This window comes from Pelodiscus sinensis, chromosome 21 (genome assembly GCF_049634645.1).
Source record: "Pelodiscus sinensis isolate JC-2024 chromosome 21, ASM4963464v1, whole genome shotgun sequence".
Taxonomy (NCBI): domain Eukaryota; kingdom Metazoa; phylum Chordata; order Testudines; family Trionychidae; genus Pelodiscus; species Pelodiscus sinensis.
The window spans coordinates 6088581-6107591 of NC_134731.1; the positions used below are offsets into that span (position 1 = coordinate 6088581).

Below are 19011 nucleotides of genomic sequence, written 5' to 3' on the forward strand. Positions count from 1 at the left end.
CATGGTTCTGTGTTCTAAGTCAGCCATTTCAGATTAATCCAGGGTGGAACGTGGCAGAAAAGTTACCTCCCATTTTTCCATAACAAGCTGCATTCGAAGTTGGTGATGACAATACCTAAGTATTTTTGGGGTAGCTTTGGGTGTTTTTTCATCCAGCAATGAGTTTAGATTATTGGCATTTATTTCCTGGTTTTGTGGGAGTGTTTTTTGCTTTAAATGTGGACGTGGCTGAGTAATTCTTTTCCGATTAAATTCTTCTAATTGGCCCTTTGTGAGTGTTCAAAGTTCATGAACTCGCCCTCGATTTTGGTGGAAACCTGCTGGGAAGCATAGTGTGCATTTCCAGCCACCTTTTTACCTACCCCATCCTCCAGCATTCATCAGTGTGCCAGTCAGCTGAATGCGTGGGATATTATATGAGAGCAAAATGGCCTATTAAAATGGATCAAGCTTCTTCTCCGGCCGATAGCTTGCACACTGCTGCAGAACATGGTGTGTTCTGCATAGTACAAACTGCATAGTACTATACTACCTGTCCCTGTTGTTCTTTTGAATAAAGACTTGGGCTGTGATGTTGTTAGATACGAGGGTCGGACGTGGTCAAAACTAGTATGGCAGAAATCTAGTGACAATCCATGAACTGAAGGGTGAGGTATTAGTTGAAACTCTTCACAGGGTCTTTAAAGGTTCCTCTGATCTTCTTTTCTGAAAGAGAGCACCCAGGCAATCTGGACGCTCTCTTTTGAAAAAGCCCTGTTTGCGTTCAAGAAAGCCTTTTTTGGAAAGAGCTCTTTCGAAAAAAGGCGTTCTTCCTCGTAAAATGAGGCTTACTGCCACATTCTTTTGATTCAATTTCAAAAGAACGTGATGGCAGTCTAGACGCAGGTGACGTTTTTTTGGAAAAAAGGCTTTTTTTTTTTTTTTTTTTTTATTAAAGGTGTAGTCTAGACGTAACCTAAGAGTGTTACCCTATTAACCTAAGTCTCATGGTCAAAATTTAGTCTTGACTAGCTATAGTCTGATTCTTGACAGTCTCACTGCAACTTCACTTGGCAAATTTGATAGTTTATGAGCAGTAGTTGTGTAATGTTTGTGACACACAATGGCTGCCTCGGAAGTGATGTGTTTTGTTGATGGGTCATTCGGGATGCGCAACTGGGGGAGAAATGCGGTGAAAAATGCGAAGTGGCAATGAGTTTATTATTGCTGCTTTAAAAGAAGAGAGCTTGGAGTGGGGTTCTGATTTCCTGGCTCCAGAGTAGGAAAATGTAGTTGTACTATAACTCCATTCGGACCTCACCCGCTTGCTGCTATTTCTCCAGGTTGCTATTTCAATAGCGCCATTTATCCAAAGTCCTCTCAACAGAGGGTGATTCTGCCGTCCTTATGAACTGCAGCGTGAGCAATTGACAAGTAGATTGGTCGTCTGAGCTCTCCATTTACTTGTGACTTTGAATCTGACACGTAAGATTTTAATGGTGGTAGGAATGAATGAATGAATGAATTTTTGTTCCTTACAGCTGCCATGCAAAAAAAACCCAAGTCTTACTCTTCAGCACTGATGGATCAGATTCCAATCAAGTACCTTATCCGGCAGGCACAAGGGCTGCAGCAGGAACTGGGAGGTATATTGGAGTGTCTAACATATGAGAGTGAAAATGGAGGATTATCTGTATCTTCTGGTGTCCTGCAGTTGAGCAGAATATAAAAAAGTAGCTTTCTCCTGCTTTTGTGGTGTGTTCTTTATAATTACTTGTAAAACTTGCAGTGCTTCTGATCTTGAGTCTTCAAACTATGCTGCATTTCTGCTTAACACCTGTCAACAGTCTAAAGCAGTGTTTCCCAACGAGGGTTCCGCAGAACCCTGGGGTTCCGCAGACCATCGTCAGAGGTTCCGGGAGAAATCGTGGAATAAATAAATATTTTTTTTCTTACATTGTAAGCTGACATATATAACAGCTCTTTACAAATACATTTTCTTGACAATAATTTAGCAGTAATTGAATTGTGCTCTCCGCTGTCAACTTTTTCTGGCCAAGCAAATATTTTCATAGGTAGGGGTTCCTCGGGATATGAACAATTATTTTAGGGGTTCCTCTATGGGAAAAAGGTTGGGAATCACTGGTCTAGAGTGTTGAGAGAGAGAGAGAGAAAGCTACCATAGAACAATGGGCATAACACATGCCAGTCTGAATCCCGTGAAACAAATTTCCATTTCTTTTGGTGGATCCTGACATATATCAAATGCTCTGTAAATATGACCAAGCTTTTAATTTACTATCTTCTCCAGTCTACCCGATTGACATTTTGGGAAGGTAGAAGACCCCAACATGATTTCCTTTGTATTTGTAGAGATTTAAATTCTGATCTGAGACTGTAAATATAAGTTTGCTTAATATTGAAGAAGTGACGTACATGCATTTTGGTATGGTCCCAGGACTCATTCAGTAAAGTTTTGTTGTTGAAGTGATAGGGCCATAACATTCAGCCAAAAACATACCGGGATTTAGATTAGGGATGTAAAATCCCAGTTAATCAGTTTAATTGGTTCACCAGTTAAACATTTAAGCAGGATCCGGGCAGGGCCCTGCTGAAGAAACACCTGCTCACCGAGGCACCCACTCCCAGTCCTGCACTGTGGCTGGCTGCTGGCTCCTAAGCCCCGTGCTCCTGGGCCTCCTACAGACAGAAGCTGCTCTAGCCAGGACACTGGAGCAGCCTCTGCCTGTGAAGCACTTGGTCCCATTGCATATAGGGGCCCTTGTAATAGCAGCTCCCTGTAGGTGGCTGGAGCAACCATTGGAGCAGCCCATGAAGGGTGAAGCTTACCAGTCAACTGGTTAAACCTGCACATCCCACATTTAGTTTGGAGACTGAATTCTTTTTAACTCTTGAAGGCTTGCATTCTGCATTGCTGCGCCTCCTTGCGACTAACTATCCGCACTTGTGTATTGTGGACGATTGGATCTGTGAGGAGCAAATCACGGGCACAGATGCCTTGCTGCGACGGATGCTCCTTACCAACACTGCCAAAAAGCATTCTTCCAAACAACTTCAAGAAGGTGAGTAACTGAATCTGTGAACTTAGGTAGTTCTTTCCTAGTTGAGTTGTGTGGACTTCATAAACATGAAGAGTCATGTGCATGTGATATAGCGTGCGTCTGTTTCCTGTCTCCTTTCATTTTTGTGTTTTGTAGGTGCACAGTAATTGAGAATTATAATAGCTTCATAGGGAAAACAGCCAGTAGATCAGACTTCAAATGCACCACTACAAATGCACTGTCACGAGGCGGGAAAATATGTTTGCGTCACCGCAGTATAATTTATGATGGGCTTTGTGAAGATGGATCTCTCTCATATGGGATTATGTTGTATAGTTCAGATCTGTTATGTGTAGCATAGAAGTCACTTGGAATTGTTACCTAGGATATAGATATTATTACTTGAAATCACAGCCTCATGGATCTTCGTAGAGTTCACTGAAGTCTAGAAATGCTAGTTCTTATGTTGCCCCCCCTTCCTCCAAGTCATGACATTTCTTCGGCGTGGGTTTCAATTCTATTCATTATGCAAACTAGCCACAAGCCAATTGGTTGGAAACAGTTTGCTTTTTCTGACCACTTCCTTTGGGCTGTGCTTTGGGGGTGGTGTTGGGAACTGTGCAGCAGGGAGCTTGTTAGTAGCAAGGATTATAAATGGTTCATTTCTACACAAGGATTCATAAAATGATAGAAGCCCAGTTTGGTTTAAATTCCCACTGTTTTTTCTCTGTAGCATTTTCCATGCTCCCAGGAAATCATACTCAAGTGATGCAGATTCTCGAACACCTAACGCTGCTCTCAGCTGGTGAGCTGATCCCATATGCAGAGGTATTGACATCGAATATGAACCAGCTGCTGAATCCTGGAGTCCCACGAAGAATTCTTCAGACAGTCAATAAGCTTTGGATGGTCCTTAACACCGTGATGCCTAGAAGGTAGATTCAACTGACTGTTCAGTTTAATACTGCAGGTCAAGTGGCAGAATGCCATCTCTTGCCTCCTAAGCGTTGTCCCATGGCTGCTGTTAATGTGGTGGTAAGCTAGGGTCTTGATCGTAGACGTTAGCTTGGCTCCTTGTGAGATCAGGACCTTTTTATAATGTCCTTGCTAGTGTTCAACTTTGTATCTGTTTTCCAAAGAAAAGTTCCTCCTCTTATAAAAGACTTCACAGATAAGTTTAAAAAAGGCACATACAAAATTGTAAAAATATTTAATTGTCTCCAGATCCTCTTGTAGGTGGCTGGCTGAAACTTAGGACCCAAATGCTGAAGAATATTTGTAACAGCCTGCTTTTTAAAACCCATAGTTTCTCTATATTTCACTGAAAACACATCTTGGGTGGGTGACATTCCAGAAAAATGCCTACTGGAAAAAGACAATGCCTTGTTTAGCTCATAAAGCAGCATTGCATATGCAGGGTAGTTAAATAGAGGATTTTAACTGTAGGCTCGGAATGGGTAATTAATTGGCACTCATTTACTTCAGCTGTTGTCTGCTAATATGCATAATCCAGTTTTTACTTCAGCAGTAGCTTTTAGGTTTCTTTATTAAATTGCTTTGTAGGTTGTGGGTGATGACTGTTAATGCATTGCAGCCTTCGGTAAAGATAGTCCGACAGCAAAAGTACACTCAGAAGGATCTGATGATTGACCCTCTGATTGTACTAAGATGCGATCAGAGAGTCCACAGGTAAGTGAACTTCATCTAACTTTGTCACACTCAGGAGCTCTGAGACCACTGCCCACCATGCTGGCTAATATTTTCATTGTTTCCTTTCTCATCTGTTGGCATCTGCCTGTTGTCTCTGTAAGCAATTTGGAGCAGGAACTGTCTTTTTCATCTGTTTGTATGGGACCCATCAGAACAAGGTCATGGTCCATGACTAGGGCCCCTAAGCATTATGTAATAAGTACAAATAATTATTATTCACTGAGTTAACTGAAAGTACTGCCACGTGATGGTATTCCAGAGGGGACGTCTGTAAAATGTTCTAATAGTCAACATCCTCTTGAGCTTTAATTTGTTCTTTGCCTTTCCTCTTTGCCACCCAGTCCTCCTATTTCACTTACTTATAAATAGCATTTACTTACTTGGGTTTCTTCATGTTCTGTAGTTGGGGGGAGAGGTTCCCCTTTTTTCCAGCGTTAGAACAACAGTTCAAGTACTAGGGATTGAACTATTGGAGTAAGTAGTTTTGTAGTAGGGATGTCAACGTGTAGTCCAATACCCAATTAACCAATAAACCTTTATCAGTTAATCTTATTGACTCAATGCACTCCCCCCCACCCTTTGCTGTCTCTGTATCAGTGGCAGCAAGTGTGGGGGGGGGGAAGGAGCAGGAGCCGGTTCTTGTGAGGAGTGGGGCAGGCTGGAGCCGATATGCCCGGGGAGCTGGCTTTTGGCTCTCTTCTCATGCCGGCTCCGCGGACCCGCTTCCCTCCTTCCAGCCTCCACACGCTGCTGCCTCTATCAGCTCGAACCCCCCTGTGACAGGGGCTGCTGCCACCCTGCATTGCTGCTTCTGAATCAGAGGCAGCAGCATGGGATGGCAGGCAGGCAGTCTACATGGGGAACTGGCTTTTAAACTGGCTTCCCTCATGGATTGGCTCCTGCCTGTCACCCCACACTGCTGCCTCTGATACAGAGGCAGTAGCATGGGCTTGCAGTGGGCTCCTCGGGAGCGGTTACATGACTATTCAGTTACATTACATCTAACATCTCTTGTTTGCAGTTAACTCCAGTATCCTTCGGCTGACATTCATGTTTCTGTTAATGTCATTTTTATAACATTCTCCATTGAGTGAGATGAAAATCCCATCCTGCTGTCTGCACCCGGCTATGCAAGTGCAGTTTAAAGATCCCATATTGCTAAAAATAGAAGGGAGAAGTGGCCTATGTTCATGTCCAATGTCTTCATGTCCCCTTTAATCCCCAAGTTAGCTAACGTGAGGTAAAACCCTTTTTTTGTGGGGGCAGGAGTGCTGAAAAGACATGCTCTGGGTTGTTGGCTAGTTAATACTACAGCTTGACTCTGCCTTCCACCCGAACTGTAATAGGAGTAAATTACACAGGAAACTGACCTATAGCAACCAATGAATGAAAGGGAGCGGGAAAACACCGTTCAGACGTGAGGCATCCCAAAGTTCAGTGGTGGTAATGCCGTGCTACAGGCAAACGTGGCTGACATCTTGGTCTGAGCAATTCCTCTGCCAGCGCTTCCCCATGAAATCCAATTTGCCAATGAAAGGAGGCCACTCTTCTCCCTGGGGCTAGCAGCTTGAGTTAGTCTGCAGGGCTTCTCAGCCAGGAGGTTTTTCACTTTCCTTGCTCACCTCCTTTCGCACGTGTGCGCGCTCTTCCTGCTCGACGCCATAACTATCTTTTGTTTGTCGTCTGTTCTTGTGTTAGGTGTCCTCCTCTGATGGATATTACTCTGCACATGCTGAATGGGTATCTCCTGGCCTCAAAAGCCTATCTGAGTTCCCACCTGAAGGAAACGGCTGAGCAGGACATTAGGCCATCCCAAAATAATATGATGGGCCCTGAGGCCCCAGAAGTTACCAGAGAGGAACTGAAAAATGCATTACTTGCTGCCCAGGTAATAATGATGAAGCGGATGGTAATGAGCTAACGATGGCAACTCCAAAATACCTAAGCACTGCACACAGATATAAGGAGTAGGGAAAACAGACTTTTGTTTATACTGACTTCTCCTATAATAAGTAAAAAAAAAAAAATGACACTTCAATTTCCAAATTATATCTAATAGCCTGAACTCTCTTTTTCTCTCACGTCTTTTTCTAGCCTGGAGCATCATGCTGATGGTTGACCATTAGTACAGCAGCTTTCTCTGTCAGTGGACTAGAAAAGAGTTCTGCCCATAGTCCCCTTTGTATGTTTCCCTCCCATTCTCCAGAGGAGTATTTTTATACCCTCACAAGGTTGGGGTAATAGAGCATGAGGAAATGTGACAGGCCCTGAAGGCCATTTCAGTGATGTTAGCTGCTTCTGTTAAGTAACTTTATGAAGTGCAAGGCTAGGGAATGACTGATATGGTTACCGTAATGTCTCTGAGCTCTTGTTGTGAGTACTTTTTATTTTACACGTACGCTGCTTCCTCTCTCACTCTAACCAAGTGTAAGTAACCACTTGTAACTTGCCTCCAGCTGGGAGAGAGAGTGAGCAGTCAGTTTCACAGCTGCTATAGTTTTTTGAGCAGCCAGCAAGAGGTTTTCATACATGGGGGGCAGGGGTGAGATTATCTGTTTGTCCCCTGGATTAGGGATGTTAAAATGTGTTAATTTTGGTAAATGTGTACTGCTGAAAATGTCAGCCTCCTCTCCCTTACCCCTCCACTGCTCTCTGGGTCAGAGGAAGCAGTGTGGGTGTGGGGGACAGAGGGTGGGACCCCAGTGCTCATGAGAAGCTGGCTTAAAACTTGGCTCACGCCTGCCTCCCCGTACACTGTGCAGCGCGGGGGGCGGGGGGGGGGGGGTGGTAAGCCCCAGCTCACTGGTTAAGAGTTCACATGTTTACATTATCACATCCCTACCCTAGATGCAGTGTGCTGCATGGGCATTTATGTATCCTTCTGTGATCTAGAACTCGCTAAGGTTAGGATTGGTTTTCCTCTTTATGGGGAGATGCTGAACCTTTTGGATTTGTATTTTACACTAGCTCAGATTGTTTATATCAGGATGTTCATACACTTGGCATGTAAAGCACATGTGTTTGCCTGTATATAGTTTGAACAAATTTTAATATGAAAAATCCCTACCCTATAGGTGTGGACTATACAACAATATTTTCTTTCTGCAGAACTCTTATTAGTCCATTCAAGGTTTAATGATTTTTTGCAAGCTTTTGGCTTTCGTCGCTTCGGTTTTTAGTTCTTGGTTTAAAATAACCTTTAATAATTCATTACCCGTTATTCCAGTCTGAAACCAGTAAACCCAGAATTCAGTACTGGAACAGTTTATGTATTGTGCTTTAGTTTCTTACATTGCCACTGACCTAGTCAGACAACATATAGTTATGTAAAGTTACACTGAGTACATCCCATACTGACGTTAGGATTTTAGGGGACAATAAAATACTCCCTGGTTGCTACAGGGTGCCTGCCAATTTCAGTGAACAAAATCTAAACATTGTAGCAATCAGTAAAGAGACCTGAAATAGGTCACACCTGATTTAAAACTCGTGCTTTTGGTGGATAATAACCGTCACGGTGATTATATTCATTGTTTGACCATGTGTGAGGAATAGAAGGGCATGTAACAAGCGACTGTTTCATTCGTGAATCAACGTTTTCCATGGGCGCGGTGTTTGATTGGAACAGTTGCTTCCCTCTAATGTGATACTGAACACATATACATACTTCATGCTTCATTTCTCTTTTATTAACTTTGGCGCTGCTTGACTGCTTTCCAGGACAGTGCTGCTGTACAGATCCTTTTAGAGATTTGCTTACCTACAGAAGAGGAGAAAGCGCAGAGCAGCAACTCTCACAGTCTGCTAAAAAATATTCAAAGTGCTGCTGCTGCCATTGAACCTCCGAGTAAGGGTGTGGAAGAAGAGCAAGACAGCCTTTTGTGTAATCTTCGAGAGGTGCAGTGTCTCATTTGCTGCCTACTGCATCAAATGTACATTGCAGATCCCAACATTGTTAAACTAGTTCACTTCCAGGTCAGTTTTTTGTTATGGCTCTTTGGGAAGTGATAGTGGCGAGGGCAGTGCAGAATGAATCCAGAAAGGGTGCACTGGTGCACTGTTGGAAAGAGAATGATGGCCAAGATTTATTTTCATGAGATGGCTATCTTACAGCTACCTCCCAGTGCTAACTTAGATTAGGGATATAGGAGGTTAACCAGTTACCGGGTAAGCATGTGGTTTATCAGCCTGTTTACAAGATAACCAGTTAATCGGCGCTGACGGTAGGACCTTGCCCAGGCCAGAGGACCCCTGCAGCTGCAGCGGGCCCAGTTGGCTGGACTCTGTCCACAGTGGGACCAGGGCTGAAGCAGTCCTTGCCGCTAGTGGTTAACCGGTTAACTATTGTAGGCGTTTTTTACATCCTTAATTTTAGATTAGGGATGTAAAATCCCAGTTAATCATCATCCAGTAAGTGTGGCCGGTTAACCATTCACATCTCTAATTCAGGTATCTGACTGCATTATGCAGATACTCAAAAAGCAGTAGTCAAGAGGGATACCAATGGTTCACATCGTATGTGTTCCTATGTATCCGTGTACCATTACAAATAGTATTGGAGTGGGCATTTTGGGGAGGGGAGTGGTACTAATCCGTATTAGAATGTGCTCATCTTGTAGCCAGCCCATGTGTTCTGTATTTGTGCACATTGCTTTGTCCTTGGCAGGAGCTGTCTATGCTTGGGGCTGCATTCTGTAGAGTGGCTTATGTTAATGCTGCTTTTTAAGCCTATTAATGTATGTCTGTGCTAAAAGCCTGAATTTGTCTGTGAGTTTGGGAATGGAAGGAGAAGGATTGCATCTGCAGAAGATGCTGGTGGTGCTTGTGAAAATCTGCACAGTTGAGCAAATGAATTGTCTTGATGCAAACATAGGTTGGATGGCACTTTACCTTGGTCTGGGTTAAGATGCTGAGTAAGCATGATGAGTAAAATGTTTAAAAAAAAAAAACCCACCACAGATTCTTTTAAAAAATGCAGTTAAGCTTCTAGTATGACTTTGTGAAATTGAATGACGTTTTCCTCTCTTGTTCAAATAGGGTTATCCATGTGAACTTCTACCACTGACAGTGGCAGGCATACCTTCCATGCATATATGTCTGGATTTCATACCGGAGCTCATTGCTCAACCTGAACTTGAAAAACAGGTACTGTAGAGCCATGTAGTTTGAACAATGTTCCGTCTAATCTTTTCATGTGTGTATTTTTTCATTCATGTGTAGAATAATTTTATGTGCACTGAGGCATGTGCAAATGTACACCACCAAGAAAAACAGAAAACCTAGCTCTGCTAATCAGCTGTGTGGCATTTGAATCTTTTCTGAGTGGCCTCACAAGTGCATAGCTTACAGGGATCTCTGAGCTTGAGAAGCATTGGAAGTATTTAATCTTGGAGAACCCTTACTCTGGGCTGCAGAGTACTTCAGGGGAATGGTGAAAAACATTTCCTATTAATGTTAAGTTTATTAACATGTTTTTCTTTAATAGTAACTTTGGTCAAATATTTTAACACATACTCTAACTACATTTGTCCGTGCCTTCGTTCTCCTATCTATAAAATAGCGACAAATTATCATGCAGAGGGTAAATGGCAAATATATTGTTTTGTACAGATTTTTGGACTAAAAGTGTGGTAGAAGCACAAAGCAAATCTGTATTAAAAATAACTGATTTTTCTTTCTCCCTCTTCACCCCCACAGATATTTGCCATCCAGCTGCTTTCATATCTGTGTATCCAGTATGCATTACCTAAATCTCTCAGTGTGGCTCGCTTAGCTATCAATGTCATGGGAACGCTGCTAACAGGTAAACACACAGATAACATCAAAACATTGGCATATGTTTGTGGAGACATGTAATTTTACTCTGAGGCAATATACATTATGTTCTTTTAATATGCTAATCTGTCAACGTTGAAAACCAAGATTTAAAAAAATAGTTAGATTTGTACTAAATTCTTCATCTATGTAACTTTTAGACAGTTGTGCTGTGCCGAGTGAAGAAACTTGCAAACCAGTAATAAACTGTTCTTTATTCCTTTGAGTTTCTAATGATTTGTTAGAAATAAGTAACCTTTAAGATACTAGACTGTAGAAAATTTGTATTCCATCCTAATTATAAAACAAAGAAAAGTATTGCATAACTTTATCCTTTTTATCTTGCTGATGTCACAGAAGGATCATAGTAATTGGAAATGTATGTCTTTTAAATGCATCAGGAAGTAGTGTAGAATAATGTTCCATTTTTGGTAAGTTTTTTGGCTTTATAACAAATACACAACTTTAATCACAACGTGAAAAGTCATTTTAGGACAGAGGTTACAGTCGTAAATGTAAGGACAGCTCTTGATTGCTTAAACATTTGTTCTAAACATTTCCCCTTCCTTACCAGTTTTAACCCAGACGAAGCGCTTTGCTTTCTTCATGCCGACCCTGCCTTGTTTGGTCTCCTTCTGCCAAGCCTTTCCCCCGCTGTACGATGATATCATGTCTCTACTGATACAGATAGGACAAGTTTGTGCCTCTGATGTTGCTACACAGACTAGAGACTTTGATCCGATTATTACACGTAAGTAGTGACACCGTGTCTTCCAAAACTACAGATGTAATTCCAGACAATAACCGTGTCTCTAACACCTTGAAAGTTTATAGTTGATTTTTGAGTACACAGTGAAAAGTGACCCCCACAGGTTTACAAATGCAAATGGAACCATGAGAGGATGTGATGTATGGTATTTGAGAGAGCAGATTTGGAATGAAAGGGATAAGCAGAAGCTTTTGGCTTCTCATATGTTTTATGAACTTCTTATGCTGCTTATTTCCTTCTGTAAAATAAATGAAATTAGATGTTCTGCTTTTAGGCTACAAATGAGCTGTAATTGGGAAGAGTATCACACTTTGAAACATGGCTAAGAAATCAAGTCCATAGTGTTATCTCTGTTCTAGGAAGTAAAATTCCAGATGTTTGAGGTTTGTTGTACAATTCCCTTTAATTTAATAAGAGAGTTCCAGTTAAACCTGTTAGCTGTCCTTTGAAAATGTGTCCCATAAAATTTGATTCTTACTCAGTTTCCTGTAGGCTATATAGAAACAGGAAGGAGATCATTATTATCCCCGCAAGAAGGGACCTTTCTGCTAATAAGTCCATTTTGCAGAAGAAAGCGTGAAGTTGTAACATCAAGAGTTCTTGCAAATTTGCCCCTTTTCTTCTTGCCCTTAAATTGTCAGATGTGTTAAACTTTGTTTCACTTCATAGAATTTTGTGTATCAAATGCTTTTGTCTACTAGTTAAGACCATTCATTATATTAATGCACCCATGAAGAGACTCCCCCAGAAAGACCAGTTACCTCCTTGTTTCCTTTCATGGGGGTATCTGTAATTTATTTTTTGTTGTTGAATGAGCCTCTCTATCCAGGTGCATCTTGTTATATTTATAGAAGTTCATTGGGCTTAAAAATAACCCTCATCATATTCTTGCCTGGAATCTGTTCAGCTTGGCTCTTGATGTTCACTGAAGAATCTATGACTGATGCAGATTTATTACTTAAGTTGTTGTGAATGTAAGGATGTGGCAAATCCTGGTTTCTTTTTTCTCTCAAATTTATCTGCACCCAAGCAACAGCAAAAGTTCGCGCTCTGCATTTTTTTTTCCTATTAATCATCAGCCTTGATGCTTTAAAAAATTTCCTAAGGACATTTCAGCTGGCTTTCTTTTTTTTCATATAGCTGTAGCTTTTCATACACTGTCTGGCTCTTTTCAGTGTGTGCTGGCGGGGGGTAGGGAAGACAGGAGATGAAGGGAATGGGAGTAGAGTGGAGATGAGTGGAAATCCATCTGCACCACATATTAGGTACAAATGTCTGGTGGTTTTCAGGGATGTAAAATCCCGTTTAATTAGTTAACCAGCTAAACATTGAGTTTAACTGGTTAACTGACTAAATGGAGGTGAAGGCGCTGAAGCAGTCCCTGTGCCGCGGGCAGGGGCTGCTCCAGGCCAGCTGCTTGTGGCCCTGCACTGGACTGCTGGCTCCCAGCCCACACGGGCTGGGAGCTGGCAGCTTCGTGTGGGGCTGGAAACGTCAGCCCTGTCCCCACTGCCGACTCCCAATCCATATGGTCTGGGAGCCCCATGGAGCTGCTCCAGGATAATGGCTAACCATTACCTGGCAAGCATCACCCTTAATGGTTAATACCTGGTCACATCCCTAGTAGTTTTACCATCTTTCTCGTCAGCAAATACAATTGTCTTTCTGGAAATTAAGTGAGACTTGTGTTGTGCAGGAGAAGAGTTGGGTAGGGTGGTAACCGTGTGTCCTGTTTGCTACATGGAATAACATTTACACTAGCCCGAGGGGGTGGAATGGTGGACACTGTAGAAGGATGGTCTGGTTCTGTGTAGTGGCTAGCTTGTAACCCACAGTGACAAAGTTCAAGTGTAAGTGCCTGTACTGTCCTTTCTAAAATGGCAAAAAATAGAGATCTCTGTAATAGGGATGTGAAGGACTAGTTGATAGGATAGTCAACTAGTCGCTTCCCCCCCACACACACCCTTGCTGCCTCTATTATATAGAGGCAGCGGGGGGGGGAGGGCGGGAAGAGAAGAGTGGGTACTTCAAAGCAGCAGCGCCGCTTGAAGCCTGGGGTCACACCCTGGGCTCCATGCAGCGCTGCTGCTTTGAAGCACTGCGTGCAGCCTGGGGCCAGCTGGGGTGTCCCTAGGCTGCACACAGCGTTTCAAAGCAGCAGTGCTGTATGGAGCCTGAGATCAGCTGGGGAGTCCCCAGCTGACCCCAAGCTCCATGCAATGCTGCTGCTTTGAAATGCTGTGCAGAGCCTGGCGTTAGGCTCCTCGTGGTATTTCAAAGTGACAGCACCGCATGGAGCCCGGGATCAGCTGGGGACTCCCACGCTGACCCCAGGCTTCATGCAGCACTTTCGCCGTTGAAGTGTAGCAATTGCCTTAAGGTTGTTGCTACACTACAAAGATGGAGGCGCCCTATCGACTAATCGAATAGGCAATGCATTTTGCAATTCGATCAGTCGATACTTAACATCCTTAGACTGTAAAGGAATGTCAATAGGATTGTGATGGCTGCTGCGTTTCTAAGGGGTGGAGAAGTGTGTAATGGCTGGTACAGGAGAGCTAGGCGCTGACTTAATCATCTTGGGCAAGTATCTCAAAGTTTGTGCTTCTGCCCCTTTCTAAAGCATTTCACAGGGTGCTGTGAGGCTTTGTGCTCCTTACCCTAGGCATTATTAACATGGTTGTCTTTCTGTCCGAAAAGAACCAACCAAAAATAAAAACAAGGAGACCTAAGTGAAACCCAACAGAAATGCCTCTTAGTATTTCCCAAAAGGCTGATGAAATTAAACCACCACATGCCCGGTCTCTGATCTATCCCTCTGGTGATAGCAGTGTTTTCAGTTCACCATCTGAAAACACGCATGCTTGTCAGTGTATAAAGCAGAAGAAGCAGTTTTTGTTGAACTATGTTTGTTTCTATCTAACACAGGTCTCCAGCAACTAAAGGAGAAGCCAAATGAACAATCAGAACTTTGTAAAGATTTGTTTTATAAGCATGGACTAAAGAACATGGGAAGCATGGACCCTGATGTTCAGTTATGCCAGTGTATTGAAAGGACCATCATTGAAATAATTAACATGACTGTTAGTGGAGTTTAGGAAAAAACAAATGAAGTCGTGCTACAGCAAGTATGATGTACAGTGTCTAATGCTGGTAACAGCTGCCAAAGAGGAATTAGGAATTGGATTGGAACCAAGAGTAACTTTCACTTGTTGGACTCTGCACAAAGCTGTGGACTGATCCTGTCCAAAGAGAATTCTTAAGGAGACCTGCACTGCTTTCCTTTGACAGCCAATCTGCCAGTGGTCCTAAATGAAGACTGTTTCAGTGGAGTTAGGTTGTGAATTTGTTTTGCTTGGCTTATGAAGCAAAGAAGGAGCAGGTTTCTATGTAATACCTTTCTAAAAAGCAGTCTGTGAAGTAAGCCTGATGTTTGTTTTAGCATGTTGACTTTTCCCACCTTGCAGCGACAAGTTTTGGGTAAAACATGCAGGGAAAATTGGGATTGAAAAGCATTAACTCAAACAGACAAATGCAACAGAGTCTTGCAAAGCAAGATGCAATAAACTCCCTAAAAAGGAGCATGGAGAAGACTGGAAAACCGCTGTAAGTTGCTTCTGCAGGTTCACCAAGTCTACCGAGATTAAAAATCTTTTTATTCGCTTTTCAGACCACTGCACAAAGTTTGAGGTGAAGAGATCAGCAACTCTCAAAACGTTAACAAACTCATTTGCAAGAGAATTAGCTTTTAAAAAATTGGTCAGACAAGTGTGGGATGACTTTAAAAAAGTCTTGAAATTAAAACTTTCAACATACGTTAACACAGTTCAAACATCTTATTACAGAACTTTATTTTTTATAATGCTCAATTATCTTGAGTGTGGTTTTTAAACTATTGCTTAGTTTAACAAAGATGAGAGGAGCCTAAAGCACTAAATGCAAGAGATCTCTTGACTTATCATCCAGATAGGATTTAAAAATCAATGTTCTTGAGGCCAAAGTGATTAAAGCTAAATTGTCTTGTGATGAATGGCTGATTTTTAACCATAGCAAAGTGGTTCTAAGAAAAGAGGTATGTGATGGAGTGGTGTTCAGTTTGGTGCATTAAAAGGATCAATCCATCAGTACTTCATGCACCCAGAGCTTTTGAAAGTAGCGAGTAGTTACTGCATGCAAGAAAACTGCAGGTTGAGGCCTTTGTTCTCGCCTGCATTGTGCCTAGTACACCCTTCAGCAATCTTCTGCAGCCATGCACAAGCGCTTTTGGTATAGCAGGGTAATAGTCTTAACTAAAGCCATAAATACATTAAAGTAAATGGCTTTGTGAGGTGAGGTGAGTGGAGTGTTTCTCGCAGGCATTTTATTAAATTTACCATTCTAAAAGGATGTTATATTAAAATGACAGCATCTGTGGTCTTTCACACAGAAAAAAGGTAAAATATTCTATTTGATTAAATCTGTTTTTATTCCCATGAAGAAATGGCCTGATTCTCTTAAACTGTGGCCTTCTCTCTTCTGTAGCTTGTTCTTCAAAGGTATCAGACCAGTGTGCAGAAAAGCTAATATGGATGTTGTAAAACTAAATGTACATTCCAGTATTATTTTGGTATTGATTGGTCAAAGCCTGCATTAACAATGTGTTAATACATTTTTAGTAGGAAGGTGGTGTGCTTTTACCATATATATTGATGTAAGGTATGTAAATAAGTTAAATTTTATTTGATTTTTCTCAAGATTCTAAGATTTTATATGCTGTAGTGACATTTTAACAGAAACCTGCTGTATGTATGTGTTTTGGATGGATTCATAAACTTTCAAACGGATTTGTATGGACTGAATGCTAATTTCAAATTTAAATTCCTTTCCAAATTGGATGTCAGGTTAAGTGAAGCAGTACTTCCCTCAGGCCTCTGGTGCACAGATTAAATGGATTAAAAACTACTGAATTTCTTTCAAAGTCAGAACTTCCCCTCATAAATGGTCCAATAGCTGAAAGGTTAGATGTAATTGCATTTTAAGTTTAAAAAAAAAAAAATTACTGACTTCACTAAGTTCAGTCTTTTTTTCCCCCAGTTACTTATCCGGGGCAGGGGAAACATGAGTTAGGACTTCCCCCACCCCATATCTCTTCAGGAAAGGTTTTCCTACTCTGAAGTCACTATGGATGTCAATGTGTAGACAATTACACGATTAAGCCTGGGTTAATCCTGTCAACTGTACACACTTGCCCCCCTCCTTGCTACCTGTTTTTCAGAAGAAGCAGGAAAGGGGCAAGCAGGAGTCGGTGCTGGGGTGGGGGAGAGGCAGAGGAGGCTGGTGCAAAGAATAGACTCTGTCCACGGTGACCCGGGCTTGCCACAGACAGACGGTGCTCTACAGTCAACTCCCTGCAAACAGGGACTGCTGCCACGGAGCAGCTTGTATCTGGGGAGCTTGGACTGCTCCACAGATGGGCTGCTGCCGCCTCTATATCAGAGGCAGCAAAGCGGGGCAGCAGGCGGGGGCCGGTCTGTGCGGGATGCAGGTTTTTAACCTGGCTCCCCTTGCTACCCCACACTGCTGCCTCTAATAGAAGGGGGCTCCCCAAGAGTGGGACTGGGAGTGCACTGGCTGCTAGCCCCACCTCCAGGGACTATTGAATAGTCATGTAACTGCTAAAATTTTGTGAGATTACATAACTATTCAATTATACGCTATCTAACATCCCTAGAAGGCACTCCTTTAGAGACAAACTGGTGCATCTCACAGCATTTCCTATCATTATTTAGGCTCTAATGAACCAAGTGGAAGAACCAGTAGGAGGGAGCATTTGGCAGAGGGCTTTCATCATTTTACCAATCAGTCCAGACAAAGACCCTCACTATCACCTTTGACTGACATTGCTGAAGGTGCATTATCTTGAGTGCCTGAAATTTCACGTGTTTAAAACACCACACACACCTCAGATACAACTCTGTGCTGCAATAAGATGACGGTTACATCATTACGATTGCCATGTCACCCCCATTTGGAGCATATCAATTTTGCTGAGTTGTCATCTTTTCAGAATCAGCGTGGAACAATGTCTCACTTTAGCTTGGTATCCTATATAGTCTTTGAATGACCAAGACTTTTTGTTACTGATGATTTGGGCTTGACTTAAACTATCATCATTCATGTATCCATTTGCTAGTCCCTGAGCCATCCATTTGTTGCAGTTATATTTTTAAAGTGAAGAGCAATATTACTAGTGTATGACTTTAACTGTTTTGTATTCTAGGAAACCCTCACCATTCATGGTGGCACCACTGCAAATGATGAAATTAGTGAATAGTGGGAGCGGTGGTCTCTGGCCCCTATGGTGAGTTCCCTGCAGCTCCCAAACTCACAGAGTGAAGGGGGTCATGGGAAACTCACCACAGCTCCTGCCCCCTCAATCCCTCTTGCCCAGACAGGAGAGCCCCACACAAACAGGCAGAACTGCAAACAGCGATTCTGATAATTGTGATGGTCTCCTTGTAGTTTTTATTTCGCTTAATTTTTCATCTCCTATGCTAATCCTTTCGGTGGGATAGGAGGCTAAGGCCCTACACACAATATTTGACAAAATGGGTAGGGAAGGCTGTTGGTATGATTAGAGCATGGAGAGGTGGAAGATGGATGTATCACAAAGTCTGGTTAATCAAACAGCTATCTGCACACAGGTGCCAGTTATCATACTTATTGTTCACATAGCAATATGAAGGTATTTTTACAGATCTAGTTTAAAAAAATGGATGGATTGATTGTAGTCTCCGTCCTTGACTGCTAGCCCCCTTTGCCCTCTTCCATCAAATATGCACTTTTGTGTGTATCTCTCTGAAACATGATCTCTTGCAGCACAGCTTTGCTGTTTGTTTTGGCCAGTGTGTGTGGTGGTAGCTCTGTCTCTTCCCTACTGCTAGTTGACTTTAGGATACAAAATATATTTGTATGTGAAGAAGTATTGTGCTGTAATCAACCAACTACATTGGCTGTTTGACTTTTTTGTTGTTTTTGTATTACTCTAAATATACTTAGAGAGTGAGCATGATAGCATTCCTATCTGTCTGCAGGTTGACTTCAGTTGCATAGGGGAAATAAGGAGTCTTTCAAGGGGAAAAAAACAATCCCTCACCACAACTCCCTTAAATTATTGAAACAGATCCTAGTCTGCCCCGCATGCTACACTGAAACAGTTTCATGCAATGTCCCACAAGATGTTGCTACACCCTCATGTGGCTGATGACTGAGTGGCGGGATATGACCAGGAGGCCTGTGCAAGTACAGTAGTTACAGATCAGCTTATGCGCTCTAGGCTGGCTGGATGAATGTCAGCAGGCTGCTCAGAGCTGACACAAGCCCTGTACCGTTCTTGTGGGGACCTGGCCACGTGTTGGCCCTCTGCCCATATGTGGCAAGCCCAGGCGTGGGTGTGTGTGTGGGGGGGGGACGTCCTGTGCCCCACGCCCCACCTAGGCTGACCAGCTACAATATGTGAAAAATCTGGGGGGGGGGGGGGAGTAGCAGACATCTATATAAGAAAAAGCCTCCCTATTGGGCCATCTGATCCATCTCCCCCTGCTCTGATGCCAAGTGGGGTCAGGCCCAGGCTGCCCCCTGCTGGTCAGCCTAAGCGGGAGGAGGGGAGGAGCCCCTCCCCCAAAGAAAAGGGAAAGT

General features: G+C 42.7%; 1 protein-coding gene across 3 annotated transcripts in view; it reads left to right on the forward strand.

Annotated features, from left to right (window-relative positions):
* The window catches only part of INTS2 (integrator complex subunit 2), a 30244-nt gene extending 14087 nt beyond the window's left edge, over positions 1-16157 (forward strand). For all 3 annotated transcript variants that reach the window (XM_006138642.4, XM_006138643.4, XM_075904713.1), the window contains exons 16-25: positions 1521-1625; positions 2898-3062; positions 3775-3976; positions 4605-4730; positions 6450-6639; positions 8472-8726; positions 9789-9896; positions 10449-10554; positions 11140-11316; positions 14263-16157. In XM_006138642.4, the coding sequence (XP_006138704.1) occupies positions 1521-1625; positions 2898-3062; positions 3775-3976; positions 4605-4730; positions 6450-6639; positions 8472-8726; positions 9789-9896; positions 10449-10554; positions 11140-11316; positions 14263-14432 (1604 nt within the window). In that variant the 3' untranslated portion in view covers positions 14433-16157. The remainder of the gene's footprint in view (positions 1-1520; positions 1626-2897; positions 3063-3774; positions 3977-4604; positions 4731-6449; positions 6640-8471; positions 8727-9788; positions 9897-10448; positions 10555-11139; positions 11317-14262) is intronic.
* The last annotated feature ends 2854 nt before the right edge of the window (positions 16158-19011 follow it).